Genomic DNA, 27,078 nt, shown 5'->3' on the forward strand with positions numbered 1-27,078 from the left:
GGACCCCCCTCCCACACCTCACTCGACAATCAGCCATGGGGAGACCTCGGGTGCCCCCCCCCCAAACGCAGGAGCCACCAGTCGCGGGGCGGGGGTGTCCCCCACACACTCCGTGGTAGACCTGGAAGCGGACTGGAAATGCTTCTGGTCCTCTTCCAGGTCTGCCTCTGAGCATGCTGGCCCTCCCCCTCCCCCCCCCATGGGACGGTCCTTCTGCCCCAGCATCTCAGCATTCATGAGCCGCCTGGTACTTTGAGGTATGTAGAAAAAACATTTAAACCTGTGTCTATGACTGAATCGTCAAATCTGTCTGAATCAATTCAGAGGGCTCCAGTTCGATTCAGAGATTCGGCTGCCGAATCCCTGCCAAATCAAATCAACGGAGACCCCAGACCCCAAGCTGTGCACAGCCCTAATACTCAGGTTACACAACATAAGATAGCCTGTTGAACAAGCTATGTTGATAGTTACTATCTTAGTGGATATCTCCATTTGGAAGACTACTTAGTTTTAGGGTTGCTGGTTATCTATTGGTATTGCAGTGCCATGTCCTGCAGATAATTCAGAGCAGTCCCAAAACTATCAGGAGCTTGAAGAGTCATAGTAATTCTAATATTATAAAAGCCTAAATCTGTCTGTCCGTAACACTTTATTTGTGCTCTGACAAAGTCAATCAGAGCGTGAAGAAATGTTCTGACAGAAGGCAGCCCCCTGCCGTGATGGTAGGGACACAGGGGACGGAGCAGTGGGGAGTAGGCCTGGGTCCAATGCTGAGGGGGTTGGGAGTGGGCCCAAGTGGGGGAAAAGCCAGCCCACCATGCCGGGAGGGGAGGTGGGGAGCAGCAGGCCCAGCCCAGTGCAGCCATGGGAGCAGCTGGGAGTGGGAAGGAGTGGTCCTCCTCCCCTTGTTCATCCTGAGTCCGCTTCTTCTGTCCCTGAGCAGGCCTGACTTGGTGGGGAGTGGGCACGCTGTGGCATCGGTGGTGATGGTGGGGCCACAGAAGGACTGGACCTGGGCCTGGACCTAGGCCTGACACTGGGGCTGCAGGGAGCAAGCCTGAGCCAGGGGAAAAGCCAGGCCACCGCGGCACTGGGGGGCGGGGGGGTGGCCAGTGGGCCCAGCCTAGCTCTGCCCAACACTGCAGCTGTGGGGGGAGGGGAGGAGCAAGCCACCTCCTCCTGTTGGGCCCGGACCCACTCCTCCCCCACTTCTGTTTCCCCGCATCAGCCCCAAGCCTGCTCCTCCTGACCCCACACTGCTGCCAGGTTGCCCCAGGCCCACTGCTCCCCCCTCCCCCCCCTCCCTGCCACGGTGGCCTGGCTTCTCCCCACCCTTGGGTCTGGTCCTCCCCCTGCAGCAGGGGGGGGAGTGGGCTGAGACCCCAAGCAACAGGAGGGAAGGAGGAGTGGGCCTGGATGTGGGGGGGCCCAGAATATTTAGTGTAGTGGGAGGGTGGTCAAGAAAAACAGTAACTTCAAAGACTTCTCATTCACCCAATCCAAAACATACTTCAGGTAGGCTTTGAAGGGGCTTGTTCCTTACCACCATGCAGGTTGGTCACGCTGATAAATCAGGGAAAGATTTGGTTAACTTGGCCTTGGCTTTCACACAAATGCACATTTTTATACAGTCACTTGGCCTGGATTGGATTATAGACTATATTTAGAACAAAACACGAGTTAATAATGATGAATTAATAAAATTTGTTTGCAGTACTCCTGTAAATTTTGTATGAATGCAGCCCGTAAATCGTGTCATTTTCTGCGCTCATGTTGGGTTTATTTAACTTTTAGGTTCTGATATTAAGGGAGGTACTTTTGCTCCAGATTCCACAGCTTCTGAAGATCATGCCATCTATTTCTTTGGGAAATACTCCAAAGATCTTTTAGTTGAGGTTGGTTTTAATCTACATACAATTATTATAATCCATGCTAAACTTCAGAACAAACTGTTTCTCTAATTGTTCAAACTGTTTATTATGTCTTTTGAGACCTCTACGCTTGAAACATAGTGGAGAAGAGGAGATCATTATTTTGTCTCTTCTGTCTGAATGTCACTATGCTATATTTCTTCTATTGGGGAAAACTGGTGGTCTGTCAAAGATGTTAATATCTGAGTTATTTAAAAATCTTCTTTGTACACAACCGTTATGATTTCTGAATGCATATTAACTTAAATTAAATTTCTTTTGATTATCCAACCCACTTCAGTCTGTGTCCATCTTGAAAAAATCAAGGTCTGACTGTATTCGGCACCTAATATAAGAAACAAGCAGCGAGGAAGACCTAAACCTATAAACATGATGGTACCTCTCCTAGATGTAATGTTTTGATATTTTTCTTTTTAATAGAGTTTGACTGAAATACTGCATCAGAAGTTTTCAGAGTCTGACTCAGAAGAACGGTATCAAGCATATCTCAAACCTTTCCGGATTCTGCTCAGTCTCCTTGATAAACCTGAAATAGGTAACAGCTGTCACTACTGACATGCATTGTGTGGGACTTATGCTGCAATGAGGGCTTGACCTGTCATGGACTTTCTCTTCCCTGTCTGTATGGGACAGCCACTTGTCTTCCTCAGATTACAGCCCTGAAGCCCTGTATGGGGAAGCAGCCATCTGCTCCAGCCTCTGTATTTTGCTTGATCTGCAACCCAAAAATATTTCAGTTCTGTTTATGGTTAGATCTTTTCCTTGGCCTTTGTCTACTTCAGTCCACAGCCCCTTTAACAGGCTGTATACCTCCTCTAGAGGTTGGCAAACTATTATTCTTACTGTTTCCTGTTCAGCATTCTGGTCATCACTGCAGGGTTGGGAGGGGCCAGGGCAAGCTTGACCCAGGTTGGGTAACTGGCTGGCCGCTACCCCAGTGAGGGTTTTAGGAGAGGCCCAAAAGACGGTACATCTGTCACCCAAGGTGTGCACTAGATAAAGCCTATGGCCTAAGGGGGCCACTCTAAGATGGAGCAGGGCAGTATAAGTTGTCGATGCGTGAAAGAGATGAGCGTTAGAGACCATATTCAGAGGAGGGTGGTATGAGTGTGTGTATGAATGAGGCCTGACAGTGAGAGAGGCCTGGCTTGGTCTGGCTGTAGACTGGCATCATAGTGTCACCTGGATGCTATCTGTAAGGCTTTGGCTGCAGTGTAGGGGGGGATTGAAGCTGCAGAGACCACCCTCTGGCATCAGGGCAAGAATGGGCAGCCTCTTGCCTAATTAGAACCAATTATGAAACAACAAAGTCTGGCAGGCGAGTGAGGCAGGCAGTTAGTCCAGGAACAGGTGGGTGGGCCAGAGGTGGATAGGCCCTAAGAAGGCCCCGTGTTACAGTCACCAAGGATCTTAGCTTTCCATTTACCATGGAAGACTCCAGAATCCATGCTTTTCTGTGGCCTACCAAAAGCGTACTGGCATCCTGCAGCAAGCAGCACCATTTCTGCTTTTTCTTATTTTTGCCATGATTTTTGCCTCTCAGCTAATCATCTGCCAGGCCGAAAGGGGTCTGGAGGCAGGGCTGTAAATTCATATATTAAGTAAATATTTCAGTGACAGTTTCTGGTAAAATCCTCATATTTCCTTCATTGGGAAATGCTTTTCTACTGGGAGAAATGGGAGACTTCTCTGTTTGCTTCTCTAAATTCATTTTCCCTGCTTTCTTTACAAATCCTTCAGTACATCCTTATGAAAAACCAGGATGTAAGTGCCTGTTATTTACCAAGTGAAAAGACTTGTTATGCAGATTTTCAGAGCACTTAGTGTTTGTCTCTAAAGGAGTGGGTATAACACTTCCTCAGCTGCTTGATTAGACAAAATAAGACACCTATTCAACAATGACAGTTTATTTTGAAACAGGCTGTAAAAGAGTGTTTGTTTTTTTCTTAAGAGAAACGCCTCTTTTGTTAATTAAACGCTGTAAATCAAGAGTTGTCAACCCCCAAACCGGGGGCCAGATTTGACCTGCAGAGCCATGTCTTCCAGCCAGCTGGGCTCTCCACAGTTGGAAAATTTTGCAGCCGAGGAGCAGTGGCAGCTAATTGCCACTCGCCTCCTGCTAAATTTCCAGACCTGTGGGGAAACTCCGTGGGATGGATAACACGGCCCTGCACACTACCGTGTGTGGTATGGGGCTCCATCCAGCCCTCAAACCAGCCCTACACCACTCATCCAGACCTCTGGACCAAAAGTTTGAGCACCACTATTTAAAACGATAACGCAGGTGCAAGTACAGTCTCTTGTAACTGTTAATTTATTTTTGCAAATTAAAAAGCTACTGATGGGAGAAATTGTTATACAAGGCCATTGGGGTAATCAAATGTTTTAATATCTTCACTTAGAAAAGAGTTGCTGGCTGTATTATGGCAGCAACCTTAAAGATATAACTTTTATTTTGGTAAGAACCAGTGTTCATCTGAACAACAGAATAAAGATTATTCTTATTTCATGGTAGTATCCAAAAAGTACACCATACAAACTCTTGAGCCTTAAGGTAATGTGAATCAGAGGTCATTTTAACTTCAAAACACATATACTATGAATTAAAAAATAAATAATTAATGAAGCACACAGCATATGACCTCTTGAGGCTCTTGGCTTGATCTTAGATCCTGGTCTTACCACTGAGAACAAGAGCTGAGCACATGGAAGTGGAGCGAAGTGATTTTTTAAAAATAGTTATTAGCCCAAATTCAATTTCTGAACAGACAAAGCTGTTGATTAATTTAATGAATAACCTCTGCTTGAAAAAACAGAGGCAATTTTGGAAAATTAGAGATGGTTAATTTTAACTTTTTTCATTTCAAAATCTCTTGTATATTTTTAATCAAAAAGGGTTAAAAACTCCAAAATGAAAACATTTCTGTTTTTAACAAAAATTGTTTTATCCTAAATAAATCATTCTTTTTTTAAGGGTCTCTTAGTCACAAACCAAAAAAATAACTTACAGTTGAAACCAAGTTAAAGAAGAGCTGAACTGGGTTAGGCCTGATCTTCAGCAGTACTGTTATCTCCTTTACAATATGTATAATCCTTTTTGTTTTTTCCTTGCTTAGACTTTTTCTCTGTTCATAAAAGTGATCCTAATACAGTCAGGCACATGAGTTTCCTGTTCCTTAGCTATCAGTTTTTCCAGTGTACATACATGTCAGATGTCACTGTCACATTTGCACTGAGAACTCATCTAAATGTTTTCTTACTAAATATGGGTGGGCTATTGTGGTTTGTCAGCGAACTTATCCTGTTGCACAGGCAGGCTAGGCTGTATGTTCACATTGTCATTGATATGCTTTTATATAAATAGCTGAAGTGACAAAAACAATCCAGGCATTCATAAAAAAGTATACTGCAGTCTTCTGAAGCGATACATGTAATAAATATTCGGCCCAGCTGTGACCTACAGAAATCTCCCATTTTAATTTACTACAGTGGATAAAGTAAAATTTTAATCTTGTATGTAGATTTGTCATTTTAGCATGGGAACCCAGATAGTAGTTTATAACATCATAGAAAATATCCTCATTCCGGTATTTTACATGAGTAACAACAGTGCTGTTTTTCACTCACCTTCAGAAGTTCAGTAGTGGACTAAAAGCTTGTAACTGTTTAGTACAGGAACTATTTTGGAGTAATCACTGGATTTATTTTGCCTTTGATTGCAGGGCCACCGGTTGTTGGGGATTTGTTCCTTGAAGTGATTAGAGCCTTTTATTCCTATTGCAAGGATGCATTGGGTTCTGACCTTAAACTTAGCTACAGTCAAAGTGGGAACATACTTGCAAGGTATGCTTTAACTTGTACCTGTTAATAGTTGAAACTACTAAGAATAAAGCTTAGCTACTCATGTAATCTGTTCAGTAATCTTCAGGGATCCTGCTTTACTCTGTTTAAAAATTGCTAATTGTCTGATGGAAAAAAAAAATTGCGAAGTCTGATTTGAAAAACCCAAAATCCACATTTTCCCGCAATTAAAATGAAACTCTAATATATACATATACACTAGCCAATATCCCATCATGGCAGCACTCTCCCACACTTGGAGCACTCTGAGTGGCTTTTTCCGTCAGCCAATCAGAGCCTAAATAAAGCATTAGGAACAGACAGACAGACAGACTTAGGCTTTTATAATATTAAAATATGCCTATCAGTTGAACACAATGTTTTATTGATACATTTACAATCTTAAAGCAATCTGGAAGTCTACCAGTGCTTCAATCATTATAATAAAATAAATTATAAATACCTATACATTTTGGCACTTGACTTGGGGTTTTATATCATGGAAAATTGGAGCTCTCCTTGCCCCTTTTACTCACCAGGACACGGGTCCAGCTGCACCTGTCTCCCCCACACCTTCCTCCCACACCCCTCCCAACAGCTTTATGGTGCTGAGCAGCCCTGATATCTCGGTGTCCTGCCTGTGCCATTGCCCCTCACTCTCCACCCATAGCCCCCCAGGCCTGCCAGAGGAGGCCGCCGAGTGCAAGGGCTACAGGGCCAGGGACCCGGGTCCACTGCCCCCTCCTACAGGAGGCAGCAGCTGTTGTGCCGGAGCAGAGTGCAGAGCCTGGCTCCCCCTCCCCTGTGGATAGCACCACTGGAGCGAAGCCTGTAGGTAGGGGCAGATGCAGGCTGTCTACCTTGGGTTCAGGGCTCCCTGCCCTGCTGCCCCACTCCCCAGGGGCCTCCCAGTGGTCCACACCACCATTCCAAGGTGCCCCCTGCCCATCCAGCAGCAGCGGGGGCAGTGGCACGGACTTGTTCACCCCACTGCTGCTGAGGCACCTTACCATAACGGCACAGGGCTCTCAGTGGCAGCACCAAGCCTCCCCACCCTGCCCTACCATGCTGGGTCCTGCCCACTGGGCTGCAGATGCCCCCAGAGGTGGCCAGCAGTGTGGGAAGCCCCAAGCCTGCAGCAGTGAGCCCTCATCAGTCCCCACCCCACACATAAATCTGGGGGGCATATGCCCTCCATGCCCAACCTGCCCCCCCCCGACAGTGTGCACAGCAGTGGGGAGCCAGCCCCCATGCTATCACCTTAGACAAGCCACTTGCAGCTCCATCCAGCTCCCCACCTGGGTTCTGTAGCCATGTATTTCTGCCCTGACTCCAGTCCCCAAGCCTCACTATGGCTGGACAGCACCCCCAAACCCCGCCCTGCCCAACTCCCTTCCTCACTACTGGGGCTTCAATCCCCACCTCCTTCCCCTGCCGCTGCCCACAACTTACCTGCAGGGAACTGTGAGAGCTGCTCTCCATGTTGCCTGGCTGCCATATGCACATGATGCCCGCTACCCAATTGCTTTCTTCTTGTTCCCCCCAGTCCCTTGCAGGCTGGAACTCTGCCAGCCTTCATGGGGAAACCCACCATTTTCTGCATTTTTCTCCTTAGAATAAGAAAATGTGTTTTTCATCTTAAAATGAGAAAATCCACATTTTACTACATTTTTCCATGGTGAACAAAAAACCCAAATCCCTGGTAATCTTAGTTGCATTTGTTTGCTGAAGCATACATTCTACTAAATTGTATTTTTGAAGAAAGGAAGAAAGATTGATTATGATTGCTCTGTTTTGAATATCCTACTTTGACTTCTCCTTCAGGATCACTGAATTCTTCTCTGCTAACCAAGTGTATTTTATATCATTGCCTTGATTCCTGGGTAATAATATCAGATTTATTACTTGCATGTCCATTGACAGAACTCTGAAGTTTATAGATCTCCAAATCAGATGAAATATTTTTGCCTTGAAAATAAAGCTAATATTTAAAATTTTTGACCTTCATAATCTTTCAAGCCAAGTTTTAAGTGATAGAGGCTGCCAACAGACAACCAACAGCACTTTACTGGAAGAGGCAGCACATTAGTTCAACCCGGCTCTACAGCATCTGTCTGTGCTTCAGCAGGTCTTTTTAGCATTTTTATCTAATAGTTGATAAAAGTGAGAAAAAGGCCCCACTGAAGCTCCCCATCTACCCAGACATTGGGCAAGTCAGGTCAAACCAATACAATACCACTTCTGGGCATGCACTGGGCTTGGTGTAGGGGCATGCTGAATTTAAAGTAAAGTGCCGTTTTGGGGTTTTTTTAATGTCTGTAAGCAGCCAGATTGATTAATCCAAAATTGCATATGTGCATTTAGTTTTCACTGATTTTGTTTACTTTTTCTGTGTCTTACAGTTCAATCAAAGAGAATAAAAATGCCTCAGAAATTGTTAAAACAGTCAACTTGTTGATCACATCCTTAAGTACAGATTTTCTATGGGATTACATGACCAGATGTTTTGAAGACTGCTTCAGGTAGTAACATTTTTTGTTTTGTTATTTTTTTTAAACAAACACCTTAAGCATTACGACATCAGGGTAAAAAAGCCTTAATAACTTTAGTCACAGATTTTAGATATGTGTGCCATAACCAACACTAGGGGAAGAGATGCACAGTTAGATCCCAAGCTAACAAAATAAAGCAGTTTGTTAAATCTGAAGCAATTTTACCCATCTAAAATTTAAATCAATTATTTTGGCTTCCAGTACAACTACTTACATTTTTTTCTAGAAAACAACTCAGAAATAAGAAGCATGAAATTTATATTTTTATTGAAGGAGTAAGAGCAATATCACGGTCTTATACTAAGTCCCAGCAGACGTTACAGTTAAGATGCAATTAACTTGTTAATTGCTCAGTAAATAGTAACTTGGCCACACATTCAGGCAATTAATGCCATGACAAAATGAGAAACCAACCACAAAAATATTATATGTTTTGTGTAATATTTTTGTGGCTGGTTTTCATTTCGCATTGACTTGAACATATGGTAGCTTAGTCTTGCCTTTCAGCAGGATGTCAGCTGAATGGGAGGACTTGGTTGATAGTTCTCCTGTGTCAGAAGTGTCGCGCCCCATAACGCTGGTGCACCCTTGACCTGCGAGCCTGGGTTGGCACGACCAGCTTGGCGCGAGGAGGGGGATTTATGACCGGGCTGGTGGGTGATAACGGTGAGCAGGAGTCAGTATGATTTAAACACAGCGTGATGGTTTCACAAAAGATTTATTTTACTTACGCTTCTGATGGCTTGCAGCATAGGCAGAGGAGCTGATTGATTTAGTTACAGCATGCAGATATCATGTTACCCAGCATTTACAGGGTGGGTAAGACAGTTGCTTCCGAGCGATTCATATAAGCCGTTGCAGTCTGCAGATTACTAAGAGCTCTTGATAAGAAAGATAACGTCAAAGATAGAGAGATAAACGGACCGGTAAGACAAGATACGCCAGAAAGATAACGTAGGCGGAGAGATGCACAATTTGTTCTTCTTGAGTGTATATACAGTTCTCTGCTCTCTTTTCTCTGCTTTGGGCGGAAGTTCTTTCAAAGTTTTATTAGGCACAGGTGACCAATTACTATACACCAATTATAAATAATTAATGAGTTGGCACTTGTGCTTTCTTTGTTTGCTCAGGTTTCATAAAAAAGGGGGGTTATTTTTACTTGGGTGGTACTGGTTCTGTTTGGTCACAGGATGGCGTGCATAGTATATTTAATTTTACAACTTAATTAAAGTAGTTTCATTTTTATCTAGTTACTATGGGTACTGATATCTCTTGTGCTGAACTGTCAAGGCCAGTTTCTCTCTCTACTGTGGGAACTCGAGTGATTTGAAATGAGGCACAGACAGGGGTGTGTATATGCAACACTGTTAATACAGAGGCATAAATTACAACCACAGAGTTTGTTGTGTTAGCCTCTGACCTTTTGTCATTTGACCTTTTGCCATCGGCATCTGAAATCAAAGACTTTGATCTTTGACAAGAAGATTGACAGCTATGTGATGAAACCCTGCATGGGGCTTCATACTGTTGTTTTCCTGGTGCTGAGAGGAGGGGAGATCATCAGCTGGGCCAGGGTGCCAGGTAACCAGGAGCTGTGAGGCTCCCTGTGCCCCAGCACAGTGCTTGCCTTGCCCTGTAGCTGTCATGGAGGCTGAGAAGTGAGGCCTAGCTCCCAGGGAGCTGCAGAGCAAGGCACTTGGCACATCCCAGGCATGGGGCCATTGGTATCAGAGAGAGATTCCCTGATCCTAGGGTCCCCATGCACCAGGACCTTTAAAACATCCCTGGCACATGGGGTCAGGGAACTTCTCCCAGATCCCAGGGTCACGGTATGCTGGGACCTTAAAAAAACATGTGTACAACTGGACTGCATGCAGGTTTTCTGATATTCCAGTGCAGTCCCAGGGCTGAGACCAACAGTGAGCTGATGATTGGTCCCAGCCCTTGGAACCACACTAGAGCATTGAACCAGCTTCAGTGTGGTTCTAGGGCTAAAACTGGCTATCGCCTGATTGCTGGTCCAGCCCTTTGAACTGCACCAGTTCACACGGGGCTGCAGGCATCTCACTTTCATATTGCTGGTATAGAGGGAGCTCTGAATCTAATATCTAAGTATTCAAACTATATTTTACTTATTGCTTGAAATGAGGTAGTAGTTATCAGTATGATGTATTGCCACTCTGCTATGCTCCTGAATTTCTTAACTTCATCTTCAGAAGGTGAAACCCCAAGAGGGTCTTTTTTTCCCCTTTTTTCTGTACCTGCAGACTAATAATGGAGGATTTTGTCAGGTGAGAGAAGTTAGTCTACCTTTTAATATTTCTTAATACATACTATAAACATTAAGAAAGAGAAGAAGATGGTGTATATAATGAATTGGATACTGCGATGTTATGTTTGACTGCCACAATCAAAGGATTCTAAGATGCATGGAACTTCATGCAATAAAAATAAATAAGCTTTAAAAAAGACTTCACCTAAAACTTCTAAGTTAATTGTAGCAGGGGAAGGAAGCAAATCTCTTCCCTTGTTGGTTTGTATAGTTCACACTGATGTCAATACAAAGAAGATTAGGTTTTTATCATTTAAGTAAATTCTGGAAAAATGTAAGAATATCATATCTGTTTTGAAAGGACACATTTTTTCTTTCAATGCCAGAAATAAATCCATGCAGATGAAATACCCTACTGAGAATGTTAGCTGTCCTCCTACGATTTCAGAACTCTGCACACTACTGGTGTTCCTTCTTGATGTGATTCCTTTGGTAAGGCAAGATTGACGTAAAAGTTAATCATTCAAAGATTTAAGTCCCTTTTCCTTTCTCTTTCATCAGATAAGTTTTCAGTTGGCTACATTTTTTATGGGAAAACTATTTTAACTGAAAACGTATGAACAAACACAGTCCTTTTAGCCAAATCCTCTTTTCCCTTACTTGTGTGAAGAGTTTTGTTCAAGGCCACTTAATACCATGTGAGCAAGGGATAGAAGTTGCTTCTAGAATTTTTGAGTGCATAAGGCAGATGTGGCATGAGAGGGGTTCTTTTGCCAGGAGCATTTTATATAACATATTCTCTGCCTAGGTATGTTTTGAACATATATGGAATATCTGTTAGAAGGTGTCTGACATGCAATTCAGTCTCCAAATCCAAAAGCTCCCAAATAGATATATTGAATGATATTAGGTGAGGAATAAAAGGAAGAATCTTAAGTTTATAATGATAACTGAATACTTTTGAACAAAAGTAACTTATTAAGATGGAGATTGGCAGAATGTTTTGTTATCTGTTCTCAGAAAGGTCTGCATGTACGTAACATGCACTATGTTGTTTTCTGGTTGAGCAAGTAGAGCAAAATTTTTTCTGTTTACAGAATTATCATATTTTTAAGGAGGGAAGAATACTTTATTGTTAGGTTCTGCTGCTTGGGGTGATAAGTTACAATGGCCTTTTTACAACATTATCAGTAGTTGAAATCCATGAAATTCTAAGATGTTGTTCCACATTTGATATGAAGAATGAAAGAAGAAAAAAAGTAGCTCTGTTTAAAAAAATCTGTGCGCCTTAACTGCCAGTGTGCTTGCTTTCAGTTGGCCACATCTTTAGTTATTAAAAACCAGACTTCGTATTATGCAGCTAGAAAATAGTAACATCCATCTGTCTGCTAAGCTTGTCATCAGTTATCTATGTCTAATAATGCCTGTTCTTTCAGGAGCTTTACTCTGAAGTGCAGACTCAGTATCTACCACAGATGCTCAGTTATATGGTGCAGTCTCTTCTAGAGAACATGGACACCCTGAGTTTGCCAGAACTCACTCATGCCTTAAAGACCTGTTTTAAAGTACTTAGCAAAGTACAGATGCCCCCATCATACTTGGACATGGAGACTGGAAGTGGAAACACGGTAGGTATAGCTGCAAGGCCTGTGGCATGTTTACATATAAATGGCAGATCACAAATTGTTAAAAGGGTTAACATGATTAAAGTAATATCTGCTACTATTTTTCCCATTCAAACTCCACCTTAACTGCACCAATAGATGCATTGTTGTATCTTCTGTACCACAGCTCTTTCCAAAGGCTCCAAACATTTTGTGTCGTGATCTAGGTCTTTTATAGGTCATCTCCCCCAACCTTACTTGATTTGTTTATGCCAGCATAGGTTTGTTTAAAACTGGCATTTATTAGTAGTTCCTTCCTTACTCCATCTTGTCCATTGGAGATACGGATTTCTATAGTTACTACTTGATTCACTGGCAAGACATTCAGCAGCGTGTTACTGCTAAGCGTTCAGGTCATCAGTTCACACCTATTCTTTGTTTGTGGTCAAGGACTGCCTTGTGGTTATAAGATATGACAGCTGATGCAATATATTGTTAAACAACTGCAAAAGAACTTAGGCAAGGATTAGGAATGTACAACATGAGCAAACCACACCATTTACAAATGACAAGCAGGAGTACAAGGAAATGTACATCATTAGAAGCTATAACACTTAAAGAATAAGTGCTCAGTTAGACATTGGTAGACTGGTGCAGTAGAGACCCTTCTTTCCACTCTTGATTACACATTAAATTATTTTGAGGCTGCTGTTACACCATATGAGATCACAAAGATGCTGAACATAACCAGAGGTGGAAGGTGTATAGATTAAAATTAGTTTAATCTGGTTTTAGATGCGATAGGACTATTTATCTATAGCCGTGTTCCACTGCCTCAGAAATATTTGATCTCTAGCACCTGGTAGAGGAGGGGAAGGAGATCTTCCATTTCTTCTCCCTTCTACCTGTCTCAGCTCAACGTAACTCCCAAAAACATAGTTAATAAAATGTATACTTCCATTTCAGAGCCCGGTAAAGAAAGAAGGTGGTAGCATAACTTTAGAAACTAAGCCCGCACTACAGGATGATGATGATGATACTCCTTTCCCTCCACTCAAATCAGAAGACAGTGGCATAGGTCTAAGTGCCTCCTCCCCAGAGCTCTCTCAGCACTTAGGAATGCCAGGTGTGGCTGTTGAGAGAGATGACGTCTGGAAAAAGGGGGGAAGCATTCAGAAAACTTTGAACTGTATCCAAGAGCTGGTTGCTAAGTTTGCTAGTAAATATATTTTTGGAATGCATTTACAAGTGCCTGGCAATGGAAGCATTTCAACAGTGACCCAGACTGGTGAAGAAGGCAAAGAAAATAAGGATGGAGTTTCTGAAAGTTCCAGCAAGAAGAAGAATTCATGGGAAGCCAAGCAAATTACTGTGCCACAGTTTAAACAAATGCTTTCAGACTTGTTCACAGTTCGAGGGTCACCATTTAAACAGAAAAATCTGGAGCCACTTTCCCTGTCAGACTATGACCTTGGTAGTAAGAAAGTAAAAGAGGAAGAAGAATGGGACATTGAGCAGGTAATGCTTGACTTGGGAGACATTAAAGAAGAGTGCAGAGAAGCTTTTGCTGCTGCTTGTCACCTTTTACTGGACTGCACCACATTTCCAGTCTATCTTTCTGAGGACGAAACTGAACAATTGTATTTCTCTCTCTTTCAAGTTCCTGGTAAGAATAGACTTTTGTTTGGCTAGCTTGTCATATAGTGAAAATTACAAATTAAGCGAATTATGTACTAGAAATTCACCAAGCATGTACATGCATTATTACTTGCCAGTGTTTGCAAATGAAATACATTTTTGTTGGCTTGAAGGCAAATTGCATTCATAATTATTGGAGAAGGTTGGCGCTGTGGGTTTTTTACGGTTCTTAAATCCATTTTGTTCTCTCTCTCTCTCTCTCTCTCTCTTTTTAACAGTTTGTTACAAGTATCATGGCAAAGAAAAATTGTGAGTGGCTTTTAGTATCCCCTTGTCTTAAGTAAGACAATTCTCCCTTATTCCTCTCTACCCTCAGAGTTATGAAGAAAACAAGGGACAGTGTAGTCTGTCAGTCAAGACCAGGACAGTCTGTATAATTAGGGCTCAATCCTATTCCCATTGGGCATTTTGGACTTTAGTTTTCATGCGAGTAAGTGTTGTTTCTCAGAGAGAAAGTGTAGAGGTAGGACTAGGAAAAGGGACACCTGGATTCCCTTTCTGAATTCATTACAGGTTTCTGATGTCACTGTCAAATAAAGTGATGATAATGAACTGCATGGGTAAATTGCTGGTGTTTAACATTGAAGGTTTTTATGTGATTGCAGTGTCTTTTATGTGCTCATCTCCATGCTACTTCATACTCTCTATCTTTGTTGTTCAACTTAGCTTTCAGAATGTCACATTGGTGTCAGTACAAGTTACTGTGGGTGTTTTTCTTAGACCTAATCCAGAAAAATTAAGGAAATTTAGAAACAGAGAATTTTTGGTAAGGAAGGGTTACACAGGTACCTGTGGAAAATTAAAATTATGCACAGAAACATAAATAATGTCCATTTTCTTTTCTTTTTAAAACAAACAAACCCCTCTCCCCCCCCCCAAAAAAGCCCACCAACTTTTCTGCATATTTTTAGTTTCCAACAGGTTTTAACTTTTACTTAGTGAGAACACCTTATCTTGCAGTAGAAGATGATACTCCAGTAAATTATATTGGTTAGAATAATTTTGGAATTATTTTTTATTTTATTATAGTTACTATTTTTCCAGGCAAATCATTCATGTCTAAAATAGACTTTGTTTGAGTGTCTGTGGGAGTACCATTCTGTAAGTATAAATGTGGGCTGGACTCATCTTTCAAGGTCCCTTCCAGCCCTAATGTCTATGAAATCTATGAAAGTGTGCCTATCTCTTTAAAGGGCTGTTCAGAGAGGCTGAGAATAGACAGCTGTAGGTGGTATGCTGAGGTTTGTGATGTGTCCCTGTCCCCTGTTATTTTCCCCTGTGTTCCCTGCTCTTTTGGGCTGAAAAATAATTTTTGGATAACATTAAATTTCTGCTAGGATGATCAGTCTTATGCATATATGTGTGCTTTTTAAAGGAAAAAAAATAGTGAGAGCCAAGCTAATGCTACATTTTAACATGTAGGCTAAGTACAGACAGTCAAAAAGTCCAAGGCTGAATTGATTCAGTCTTTGCAGGTGTGACAGGAGTCCTACTCTTGGAGCCTCTCTGGAAGTGTGGCTCTGCCCCTTCCTGCAATAGGCCAACCACCTGCTTACTCACCTGCCACGTCTTGATCTTATTTTTTTGATTAATAGATGATTGTAATCAGCGGGAGGCTGCCCATTTCTACGCGCCCCGATGACAGGGGGGCGCTGCCTGTGGCTCCTTTTCCTCCCCTGCACCGCAGCCCAAGCCTCACAGATGGTGCTGGTGTGATCTGACTTGGGTTCTGTTATGTCTCAGCCTTCCTTTTGCTCTCGGGGCTCGTCGCTGCCCCTCCTCACTCTCTCTCGGGGCTAGGCCAATGCACCCTGCAAAATACTGCACCTTCTCAAGTGCCAGGAACCCCCATGCTACCGGGGAGTCCGTATGAGGCCTCCTCCAACCCCTAATAGCCTCACCCGGTCCTCCGGTAAAATAATGAACATAAAATACAAAGCCCCTGGGCTACAACATAAAAGCTAGACCATCCTGGTCAGAAGAAAACAATAGTACCTCCCTACCAGAGGCAGCAAGCCTAGGGAATGTTCCCGCCATCCGGGTTTACCTCTTTGTGCTGGCCGAGTTCCTCCTCCCTCAGCCACCAGAGGGAAACTGCCCTCCTGGCCTCCTGCCTGGGCTTAAGAAGGGCCAAGCTCCCTGCCTTCCTGTCTCTGTTTACCCTGGTTGCCGTAGCAACCAGCACCTGCGCAGTCTTAGTGACTGGCAGCTGAGCTTCCCTCTTTCCGCCACCAGGGGTCTCCCCGAGCCATTTCTGCCCTCAGTCGCAGGGCACCTACAAGCTCTGCGACAGCAGGTTAGTCTCAGAGATTGAACCAATGAGCAAATGAACAGACATTCATTTTTGATTCAGGAAATACAGCCACATGCCTGCAGTAACTCAAGCCAGAAACTGGTGCGGGGGAGGGGGATGCTAGAACATAGCTCTCTGGCACATAGCCAGCATGGGCCGTGTGTTCGCTTCCTCTTCCTGCTGTCCCCAAGGTCTCTAGGATTTGCAGTCCAGACTCACAATAGAAGGATTCTGCAGTTGCCCATTAATTTCTCTTCCTGCTTCCAGGTGCCTCTGGGATTTGTAGTGCTCAGTTGCAGCCAGCACTAAGCAGGGCAGGGCAACTCTGTACTCAGGGAAAGGGAAGTTTAACCACCTTCTATGGCCCCAGACCCCAGCAGAGGTTTACCAGGGAGGGAGGCAGTGAGCCAGCCCTCACTGCTCCAGCTAGGGAGCAGAGGGGTGGGGCCAGCCATGCTCTCTGGAGCAAACAGCACAGTCCAGCCCAGCCCAGAGCTGCAAAATGCTGGGGTGCTGGGGGACTCTGATTTAACTTGAGCTGGGAAGGGGTCTGAGACACAGTGATGTACTGTGGGGCTCCAGTGCCCAGGAACCAATGCTTGCATTTGCGGCCCCCCCCCCACATCCTTCTTGTAGCAATACTTGGTCTCCCACCCTGGCCCTGTTTGGTTACCTGTTTTGGCCAGGAAAGACATGTAAGTCCCGGCACATTGGATGCAGCGGGAGGGATGGTGGCCAGAATTTCCATCTCACAGGGTGGGCAGGTGGGTTACACAACAAACGCAGCTACCACCACCAGCTCTGCGGGGCCTCCTGCGGCCATAGGCTTTGCAGATAGAATGGGTTAGCCCTGGTCATGTTGCATGATAAGAACTCTGAAAGGTTCGGCCAACACCCCCCCAGGCTGGTGCTTGGGGGCCATGGCTCCCTCCTGCCCTTATGAGTTTCTGATCACGTAAACTGGTTTATATGTAACTTCTTTCCCTAGTTGTAAGAATTAATTTTATGACATAGGGGAGAAAATGCATACCATCAATAGTATATAAGTAAGATAATGTTATAGAAGGGCTAGTCATTTTTTAAAAATTGGGTTAAACAATTATGAACTGATTCAGATTTAAATAAATTAGAAACTATGACACTATAATTAATTGAAAAAAAAAGTGGATCTGTAATGAAGGTATTGATTTAGAAAAAAACAAACTGGTTAAATTTAGGGAGCTAATTAGTAAAGTCAGCTTGATTTTTACATAGATTTGAACACTGAGGAAATGCCTAGCTTCTTCAAGTCAAAGGTGCTACAAATTATCAGGAATCTGAATCTTAAACAAGAGGAAAAAACTTGTAGAGTGGGGCTGCAGGCCTAAGAGAGAAATAGTAATGTTAAGAGATATATTAAGAATGAACAGAGACTGCAAAGAATGCAACTTGGTTTTTACAAAAGTAGATTGTGACTGATTTACCTGATAAAATAACTGATTTCCTGGTCAAAGCGGTTGAACTCATTTGTCTGGATTTCAGTAAAACATTTGCTACATGGCAAAATTTATTAGATAAAATTTAAAGCTGAAAAGTTTGGCAATTGTAAGTTATTTAAGAAACTAACTTAATGGGGAAATCCAGCAAGCGGTTTTGAAGAGGGAATTATCTCAAGCAGGTCCAAGGAGGTGATCCTCCCCCTCTATGTGACACTGGTCAGGCTGCAGCTGGAGTACTGCATCCAGTTCTGGGCGCTGCACTTCAGGAGGGATGTAGACGACATGGAGAGGGTCCAGAGGAGGGCCACTCATATGATCGGGGGCAACAGGGCAGGCCCTATGAGGACAGGCTGCGGGACCTGAACCTGTTCAGTCTCCAGAAGAGAAGGCTGAGGGGGGATCTAGTGGCCTGTTATAAACTAGTCAGGGGGGATCAGCAGGCATTGGGGGAGTCACTGTTTCCCCGAGCACTGCCAGGAGTGACAAGAAATAACAGTCACAAGCTGGCAGAGGGTAGATTCAGATTAGACATCAGGACAGGAGGCACTACTTCACTGTCAGGGTGGCTAGGATGTAGAACCAACTTCCAAGAGAAGTGGTGCTGGCTCCTACTCTGTGGGTCTTTAAGGGGGGCTAGATGAACACTGTGCTGGGATCGTTTGACCCCAGTACTCTTTCCTGCCATGGCAGGGGGTTGGACTTGATGATCTCCTTAGGTCCCTTCCAACCCTACCAACTATGAAGGAGGGTTACTGGTAGAGTTTCTCAAGAATCTGTCTTGGGACGGATCTTGTTTCATACTTTAATTAATAACCACAACAAGCAGTAAATTGTGCTAATGAAATTTGTTGATAATGAAGGAAGACATCAGGATATTGTACAGAAAGTAGTAGATGACCTTTAGGACTGGAATAATAGAAATGGGATGAAAGTAAATAATATGAGATGCACTTGGGAGTTGATGACAAAACATGCTCTGAGCTGGAACTCTTCCATTGGAAATGGCTTGAGGCAGAGAAGAACAGGGGTCTGTTAGTTGATGTCAGGGTGATTGTGAGCCACCAATACAATATAGCCACATGAAAATCAATTGCAGTTTTAGGATGTATCAAGAATTCTGTTCCTGGTAGCCATTTGAAGGTATTAATGTCACTGCACGAAGGGAAACCACATCTGGAATGTTATTTACCCTTCTGGTCATTTTTTTTCAAGAATGAGTGATTGAAACTAGAACAGATACTGAGAAAGGATGTTACATTAATTTAGGGCAGGGGTGGGCAAAATGCAGCCCAGGGGGCGGATGAGGCCCACCAGGCCAATCTATCTGACCCGCGCGGCCCCTAAAAAATTTAGAAAATTAATATTAATCTGCCCTGAACTGCCTGTCATGCAGCCCTCGATGGCTTGCCAAAACTCAGTAAGTGGCCCTCTGCCCAAAATAATTGCCTGCCCCTGATTTAGGGGAAGGATCATAGAACTGGAAAGGAGAGAGCCCATCTTGTCTTGAGAGAAGAGGCTTGACATTTTTTTTAAGCCTAGTACAAAGAAGGCGGAGAAGACTTAGGATTTGATTTATATAAATACATCGGGGTGGTAAACATCTGGGAGGGAAAATAACCATTAGGCTAAAGGACAATATTGGCACAAAAACAAATGGATTTAGATCAACCATTAATACAGTTAAGCTGGAAATCAAAGGAAGGTTCTTGTCCATTAGCAAAAGTGGCTTTTTGGAATGGTCTTGCAATGAGAGTAGTAGAGGGCAAAATAGAAATGTTAACTGCTTTTAAGATGGAGCATACTTAGTTTTATGAAAGGAACTGTATTGCATGCTGCCTCTGTCCCTTCTGACCCTGTGATGCTTGTACATGTTTGATCACATAATCGAGTGGTGCTTGATGCTTTGGCTGCACGGGCCAGGTTGGTTTGCAGGCCGGATCAGCCCCACTCGCCAGGATTGGGGCTTTGGGGCCCCAAACCACCTCAGCCCAGCCCCACACACCAGGATCATACCCATGGGGAGGCCCATGGGCTGGATGACTCAGCATCAGGGGCTGGGGCTGGCCCATGGGCCAGGGGTTGAGCACCCCGATATAATCAAATATTTAAATAAGAGCCTTTTTCCTCTCTCTCTCTCTCTCTCTCTCTCTCTTCTGAGGAGGTGGCGATGCCAGCTTCCCACTATGGCTTAAATCCCTAATGACGATATGCTGCTGTGTGAAAGACTGCTATGTGCAGAACGTGTCCATCTCTACACTACTAGAAGTGATCAACCATTCACAATCACTGGCACTTGTAATTGAAGACAGAATGAAGCGGTATAAAATCTCTGGCCACAACCCCTTCTTTGGGAGATTGCAGATGGTTACGGTTCCTCCCATTGCTCCTGGGGTTTTAAAGCTAATCTCGGAGAAAACAGACTTCTATCAGGTACCAGTTTTTTACTGTACAGATATGCTTTAGTTAGAAAGTGTAACACACAATTCCAGAAATATTTTTGTATGACTCAAGCGTCTATATATGGGCACAGTGTTGAAGGCAGCGCACCTTCCTAACAACTTGATGCCCTGACATAGCTGCCTTTATACCATGATAATAAGACAGCAAGGGATTCAGTTGGCTGGTGTCTGCTGCCATCCCCCACTCCTCCCCAGAGAAGAGATAAAAATGTTAATTGACTGTTCTTCTTTCCTCTCCCATTCTCTTTTCTTTTGTCCCAGTTGTCTTCAATGCTTAGTAGCTCTGATAGACTGTTACATTTTATTGCTTTTGCATTTTAAGCCTTTACATTAGAAAAGAAATCTTTGCATCACAAAAATACATGGAAGGATGAAGGATAAGATATTCTAGCTACCTCCTGTTCCTTATTTACATTTTTATTGCTTGAATCCCACAGTCAGAAGATAAGATAGAAATGTAATCAGAACTCTGTGGTAGACGTGATATCTTTTAATAGACCAACTAGATTTTTGCAAAAAAAAGTCTTTAATTGCAAGCTTTCAGGCACAAGCACCCTTCTTCAGGCATAGGAGAAAAGATTATAAAAGTTCTCCTGGGTAGAAATGAAAGTTCATATTTCAGTAACATACTCTGTCCCCTAATATGAAATATGAACTTTCATTTCTACCCAGGAGAACTTTTACAATCTTTTCTTCAATGCCTGAAGTAGGGTGCTTATGCCCAAAAGCTTGCAATTTTTTTTTTTTTTGCAGAAATCTGTGTGGTCTAGTAAAAGATATCACCTCTACCATGAGTTTTGATTCCTTTTGCCTCTAGACCAATATGGCTGCAACCTGGATACAAGCTAGAAATGGTACACTTGCCCAACAAAGGGGAATTTAGACATACATAGGATATATCCATTGAAAGGCTTAATTCACTGTTTAGGATATGGTATTGGACACACTTTTTTTTTTTACAGGCAAAATACTGTGGATAGTAAACAGTAGGCTCCTCACCAAAAAAAATAAATAAAGCCAAAAAACTGCACAGTATATTACAGAAGGCTGTTGTATTTCTTATTATATTTAAAAAATCACTACTAAGTATAGCAGTAAGGTAAATTAATTTTATAGCTTCTCTCTGCTTTTCAGTGCTGGGGCAACTCAACTTTATACTGGGTAATATAAAGGGAAACTTAGAGACATTAGCTTGAAGGAAATCTGAATCAAGAAGAACATGAGTAAGCCATAACTTTAAAAAAAGGTGGGAATGAATCTTCTAAACTTAATTTTTAATTGTTGAACTACTAGGGGGATGCTCTGTTCAGTAATTCACAGGGGGCCCAAAACTCTGCTGCAGCGAGGAGGGCAAACGCAGCTATGTTGTGTTACTATGTCTTCAGTCTTTTTTCTGTATTCTCTGTGTGCCAGGATGGTAAAAATACTCTAGTGTTGTCAGAAGTTATTATTTCAAGTGTGCCACTCCTGTTGTCTTAGTCACAATTTTGGTATTCTGCATAACACATGAATTGTGTGTGCATTTTAAATTTAGAAAATGGGAGCAGAGTTCTGCTTTCTTCAGCCTTCAATGAAGATATGAATTCACTGCCTTTGTAGGGTTATGCTGCTGTGTTTTCCTGCTTTATGAACTAGTTTCTCGCTGTTTGCTTAATTGAGTTTATGTAGGATAGAAAAATAATATGAAATAATGTTTCAGTTACAAGCATTTAAATATTTTATGCAGATCTTTTCAACTAATGGAGTTTCTTTTTCTCTAGAGAGTAGCTCAAGTGCTTTGGAATCAGTTAAACAAAGAGACAAGAGAGCATCACATTACCTGTGTGGAGCTGTTCTACAGACTGCACTGTTTGGCTCCATCAGCTAATATTTGTGAAGACATCATCTGCCATGCATTACTGGATCACAATAAAGTAAGTTCTCTATTTTACTGGAACCCTTTCATAACTGCCATGTTGTTCTCCTCTGGCTTTAGAAGCCTCCTGTCCTGCCTCCAGTTCCTCACAACTCGCCTTTGGGGTGTTCTCAGCCTGTGCATCTTGTGAGGCCCCTAATTTAGAATCTTTATCGCTCCTTCCCTTGGTGTATCCTTTCATGTCTATTCGTAAATCACCCTGGGACCCAGCTTAGTCATTGGGCACCACCTAAGTAGGGTAGGATCTCTCTATTCCCATAATTACAAATTCTGCTAAAGTCCCAAGGGTTGTATCAGTGCTTCTCAAATTTACTGTGATGGTCCTGGATATCATAAAATCATTAGATTAAATGCCCAGTGTCTTATTCCAGCAGAGCATTTGGCTCATCAACCAATATGTGCTGCTATAGTGCTGAATCTGTCTGTGTCGATATTTAGCAGCTAGTTCCCTTACAATATAGCATGCAAGCTATGTTTTAAAAGAAGTAGAATCTCCTTAATTATGTCACTTCCCTTTGCTAAGGATAGAACAGTTCTCTCCCAGTTCAACTCACATTTTAGCTGTCAGAAAAGGTAAGTTTATCACACAGATACTCATGCAGGTCTACCCTTTTTTGGGGTGTGCATCAACTATTTGTTCATTTATGGGTAAAGTTCCATGATTGATGGGAAGATCTTCTAGGAAAATGTGTCACTAGACTTATCTTCCAAGTATGATTTTCAAGAGATTTGAAACTTATGCTTATTATCTATTTGGCAGTCCAGCCAAGCCTGTTATTATTTTATCTGATATTTACCACCTTTCAGGAAGTGAGAGGAAGTGAGGAAACTTGGCTAGAAGCTGAGGTCTCATTAAATGAAAGAGAATAGGCAGTGAAAAGGGAGGGAAGTCTGCTAGAAGCTGAAGACTGAGCCATGGTTTTGCTGAAGCCTTAGCAAGACAGTATCAGAGGCCTGGGGCCATTAGTCTGCCCAACAGTGGGGAATTCTGAATGCACTATGAAAAAGTAGTATTTTTATGCCAGTCTTCTGTAAAACTTTTAAAAAACAAGTTACAAAATTCTTAAGCAATAAATTAGCAGTCATCCATGCAGTGAGCATTGTTGCTGTTCTAGAAACTTTCAGATTAACTAAAATTACTATATTTATCTTTGAATAAAAAAGTTAGTTTCCCTTTTTTTTCTCCCTTGCTCAGGGGACAAGGCTGGAGGCACTCTTCAGATTCTCTATCATATGGCATTTGACCAGAGAAATCCAAGGCAGCAGAGTCACTTCCCACAATCGATCCTTTGATAGGTATTGCCCTACATCTGTTTGCATTCATTATGTTTTATCTACGTAGAAATACTGGATATTATGGTCTTTTAAATTACTCTTTTTGTGGGGCCTTGGGGGGGCGGGGGGAGAGGCAGAAATCTAGAGAATTGCATGAACCAAGGGATAAATCTCAAATATTAACTTAATTAAAAAACAAAATGCTGTGTGTATTGGTGACTCTAATTAGATTTTCATTCTTAATTTTAATTTCTTTTTTTTTTAATATTGGCCAAAAGTAACCTGTTATTCACCACAGCCTTCAGTCTTACCCAAAATTTGCTGAAAGGTTTCAAGTTTAGGAAACACTTGATTTTTTTTAAACTATGTATGAAGGGATTCAATACAGAAAAGGCAGAAGGTAGGGCAGGGTGATACCCTAGAGACTTGCTGGTTCAGAGAATCGTAAGTTTTTGTAGGCCACAATGTGCTCTGTTAGATAGTCCTGTATTTAAGTAGCTTGAAGTACATTGTTGCCTACAGGAAAGCTCATTCCTCTCTTAACCAATGGGTCTCTAATGCAGTTGTTCTTAACCTTTTTAGACCTGAGATGTCCCTCCTTAGACTTAAGGCACCCCTCAGAAAATGGCAGATCTTACTTTTCCATAGTCAAAACATGAGTGATTAAATAATATAACAATTATATAACAGAACAGTAGAATGAAGAACAAAACAGGTCAAAATGTTTTTGACACTATGGATTCCTATTTGAAATCTGAGTTTATCTTTTGAATCATGTTAGGTTACTTAATGGTGCTAACATTATTTGTAGTGTTCCACAGTTTCAGTTTTTAATTCAAAAAAAAAATCCGGGATTTTTTCAAGGTTTATTTTCCAAACATAAAAACAGGTTGAAATTGGGATAAAAAGAAGAAAAGAAAAAAAATTGGTTTAAATCAGGAAAAATAATAATACATTCCCATGGCGGTGAGGGAGGAAGTAAGGCTGGGAATCAGGAAGGGGCAGGGGGAGGGGGTCAGCACAGCACAGCCCATTGACTGCTTCCAGGGCTGCAGAAGGGAGCAAAGCAGAGGGAATGATCAGTGGTTGGGGGCGGGGGGACAAACTCTTGCTGTTGCATGCACCCCGGGAGGGCTGTGGGCTGTGGGACTGTGCTGGGCTATTCCCAGGGGACACACGCCCCCGGATCTGTGCGCAGGACGAGAGGAGGCTGCCACTGCATGCTGGGGCCAGCAGCAGCACTGGGCTCTTCCCAGTGCTTAGGGTGGGTGGCAGCCTGCTTTTGTCCAGCGCGCAGATCCAGGGGCTTGTGTCCCCTGGGAAGAACCTGGCACAGCACCGCCCCAGCCTGCAGCCTTCCTGGGGTGCATATAGCAGCAAGAGCTTTGTCCCCACACCCTGCACCCACTGACTTACAGTTACCTCCACAGCTGGTGTCGGCTGTTCCCAGGGCCGCTGCAGCAGGGGCTACAATGAGTGGTAACAAGCAAAGCCCCAGGGGGCGTGGGGCACAGCACAGCTTGTCCCCACTCACCCTAGCCCCTGCTACAGTGGCCCCAGAAGTGGCTAATGCCAGCTGCCTACAGCTGCTGGACTACACAGTGCCCCAACCCCCACAAGGCTCCGCTTGTCCGTACTCGCCCCAGACCCTGGACTGCTCTGTTCCATGATGCAAGTAGCTGGGACTGCTGCTGTAGGGGCTGGGGTGAGTGGGAACAAGCAGAGCCCTGGGAAACACAGGGAGCAACTCAGCTTGTTCCTGCTCACCCCAGCCCCTGTGGCAGCAGCCCTGGGAATGGCCAACGCCAGCTGCCTGCAGCTGCTGGGCAGTATTGCACCCCAAAACCCCCGGGGCTCTAGTTGTCCCCACTTACCCCAACTCCTGCTTCAGTGCCCTGGGAGCAGCCAACACCACCTGCCTGCACCACAGCACAGCGCAGCCCAAGGGCTGGGGGGAGTGGCGCATGTCCAGACACGGAGGCAGGAAGAGAGCCAGCAGCAGCACCTCCCACCCCATATGGGGTCTGGGCCAGGAGTCCTGCACCCCCAGGCAGTGGCTTCAGCCCCACGGGCCCATGCAGAGTGGCTAGGTGTAGCACCCACCACAGGGACCAGGGCCAGGCCCTCCCGCCTGCCCCTCGGCAGGGCTCACAGCTCCTAGTGCCCAGGGCCACAGCCAGAGCCGCCAGGGTGCAGCTGGGAACCACCCATCCTGGGAGCAATTCCCATGGCCCATCCTGCCCAGGGTCAGAGCCGGGAGCCCTGTACCCCCAGACAGCAGCTCCAGCCACCCTCCCCCAGCTCCCACGTGGCCACTGCCTCCCTATGCATGCAGCCACTGCCACCTCCCACATCCAACTGGAAACCTGTGCCTCAGGTAGCTGGCACTTTTAGCTTACTGTCACCCCGCCCAGCCATTCTCCACTTATGCTGGTTAACAGGGATTTTACTGTACTCGGTAAAATTGAACGAACTGAAAAACAGGTATTTTTAGTTCATTCAAAAAAAATCAGGGAATTTATTGCTGAAAACCGGTAAAAACTGAGAACACAAAACAGAAATTATGTGGCACCTTGTAGCACCCTTAAAAAGATCTCAAAGCACGCCAGTTGGTTGGGAATCTCTGCTCTAAGGTGCACCCCCTCCCCTAACTTCTGTTTTCTGGAGACTAACATGGCACATGGCTAACTACCTCTGTACAGAGATGTATGTCCTGCTCCTGAAAACATGTGCTTGACTTTGAACTCTAGATAGCAGCCCTATCAAACACCTGTTTTTTGCAGTGACATCAAGTATTGACATCTGTTTGCATTGATGCTGCCTAACAGTGTGTTATGAGTATTAGGGATATATGTCTGCTGTTTCTAAAAGTTTCCAGTTATACTTTTCCTTTCTGATTCCCTATGCAGGTCTCTATTTGTGGTACTGGACAGTTTAAATTGTTCAGATGGTGCAATAGGTGCTGCAGCACAGGGCTGGCTGGTACGTGCCCTCTCACTTCATGACGTTGCACGAATTCTTGAACCAGTACTGTTACTTCTGCTTCATCCAAAGACCCAGCGTACTTCCATCCACTATGTCAAACAGAAAAGTACAGCAGGTAAAACTGCACTTGGGTTCCAAATGTCACAATTTATAGAACATCAGCTCACACTTAACTCCAGTTTACTCCAGCCTTTCAGATAAATTAGTCCTTTTTACAGCAGTGTTAACTGCATGTTTACACTTAACACTTACAACTCCAGTAATATTTAGATACAAGTCATACAATTTAGGGGGGTTATATCCACTTGTAACTAATTTGCTGCCTTGTCTGCCATTCAGTTACACTTGCTAATTATTGTTACTTATAATAGCAGTCAAAAGGAGTCTCATTCCTTAGGTGTTGTGCAGACAGCTGAAGCTGGCATGACCAATGAGCCAAGAAACTTAGAGAATGTTCAGCCTTTTAAAAAAAGCAATAATGCTTTGTTGTTAACTCCCTGTTATCAAGATTTGACACAAGAAACATTAAAACTATGTTGATATATCTGGGGATTTCCTGTACATCACAGAATACATTTTGTGCAGCCTGTGCTATTGTATGTTCAGCCTGTTCTATTACCATTCCATTGTAAAATATAACAACAGTCAAGAAAATTATTTCCGTGGGGTAAGATTTTTAACATTAAGAAAGTTTGTACAAGTCATTTCCTTAATCTCCATACTTTCTTTTACTGTCACTCTTTTAATGTAATGTTGAAACATTAAAATTGAATTTG

At 43.4% G+C, this 27,078-nt stretch overlaps 1 protein-coding gene across 3 annotated transcripts in view; it reads left to right on the forward strand.

Moving 5' to 3' along the window:
- The window catches only part of DOPEY2 (dopey family member 2), a 90,801-nt gene that overhangs the window by 29,299 nt on the left and 34,424 nt on the right, over positions 1-27,078 (forward strand). For 2 of the 3 annotated variants that reach the window (XM_019528906.1, XM_019528908.1), the window contains exons 8-18: positions 1,795-1,895; positions 2,352-2,466; positions 5,654-5,774; positions 8,174-8,293; positions 10,982-11,087; positions 12,032-12,223; positions 13,166-13,865; positions 19,827-20,098; positions 21,888-22,040; positions 23,238-23,338; positions 26,227-26,417. In XM_019528906.1, coding sequence (XP_019384451.1) covers positions 1,795-1,895; positions 2,352-2,466; positions 5,654-5,774; positions 8,174-8,293; positions 10,982-11,087; positions 12,032-12,223; positions 13,166-13,865; positions 19,827-20,098; positions 21,888-22,040; positions 23,238-23,338; positions 26,227-26,417 — 2,172 coding nt within the window. The remainder of the gene's footprint in view (positions 1-1,794; positions 1,896-2,351; positions 2,467-5,653; positions 5,775-8,173; positions 8,294-10,981; positions 11,088-12,031; positions 12,224-13,165; positions 13,866-19,826; positions 20,099-21,887; positions 22,041-23,237; positions 23,339-26,226; positions 26,418-27,078) is intronic. The other variant, XM_019528907.1, reaches the window with a different exon arrangement.

The sequence above is a fragment of the Crocodylus porosus genome, unplaced genomic scaffold (genome assembly GCF_001723895.1).
Source record: "Crocodylus porosus isolate Cpor-Errol unplaced genomic scaffold, CroPor_comp1, whole genome shotgun sequence".
NCBI lineage: Eukaryota > Metazoa > Chordata > Crocodylia > Crocodylidae > Crocodylus > Crocodylus porosus.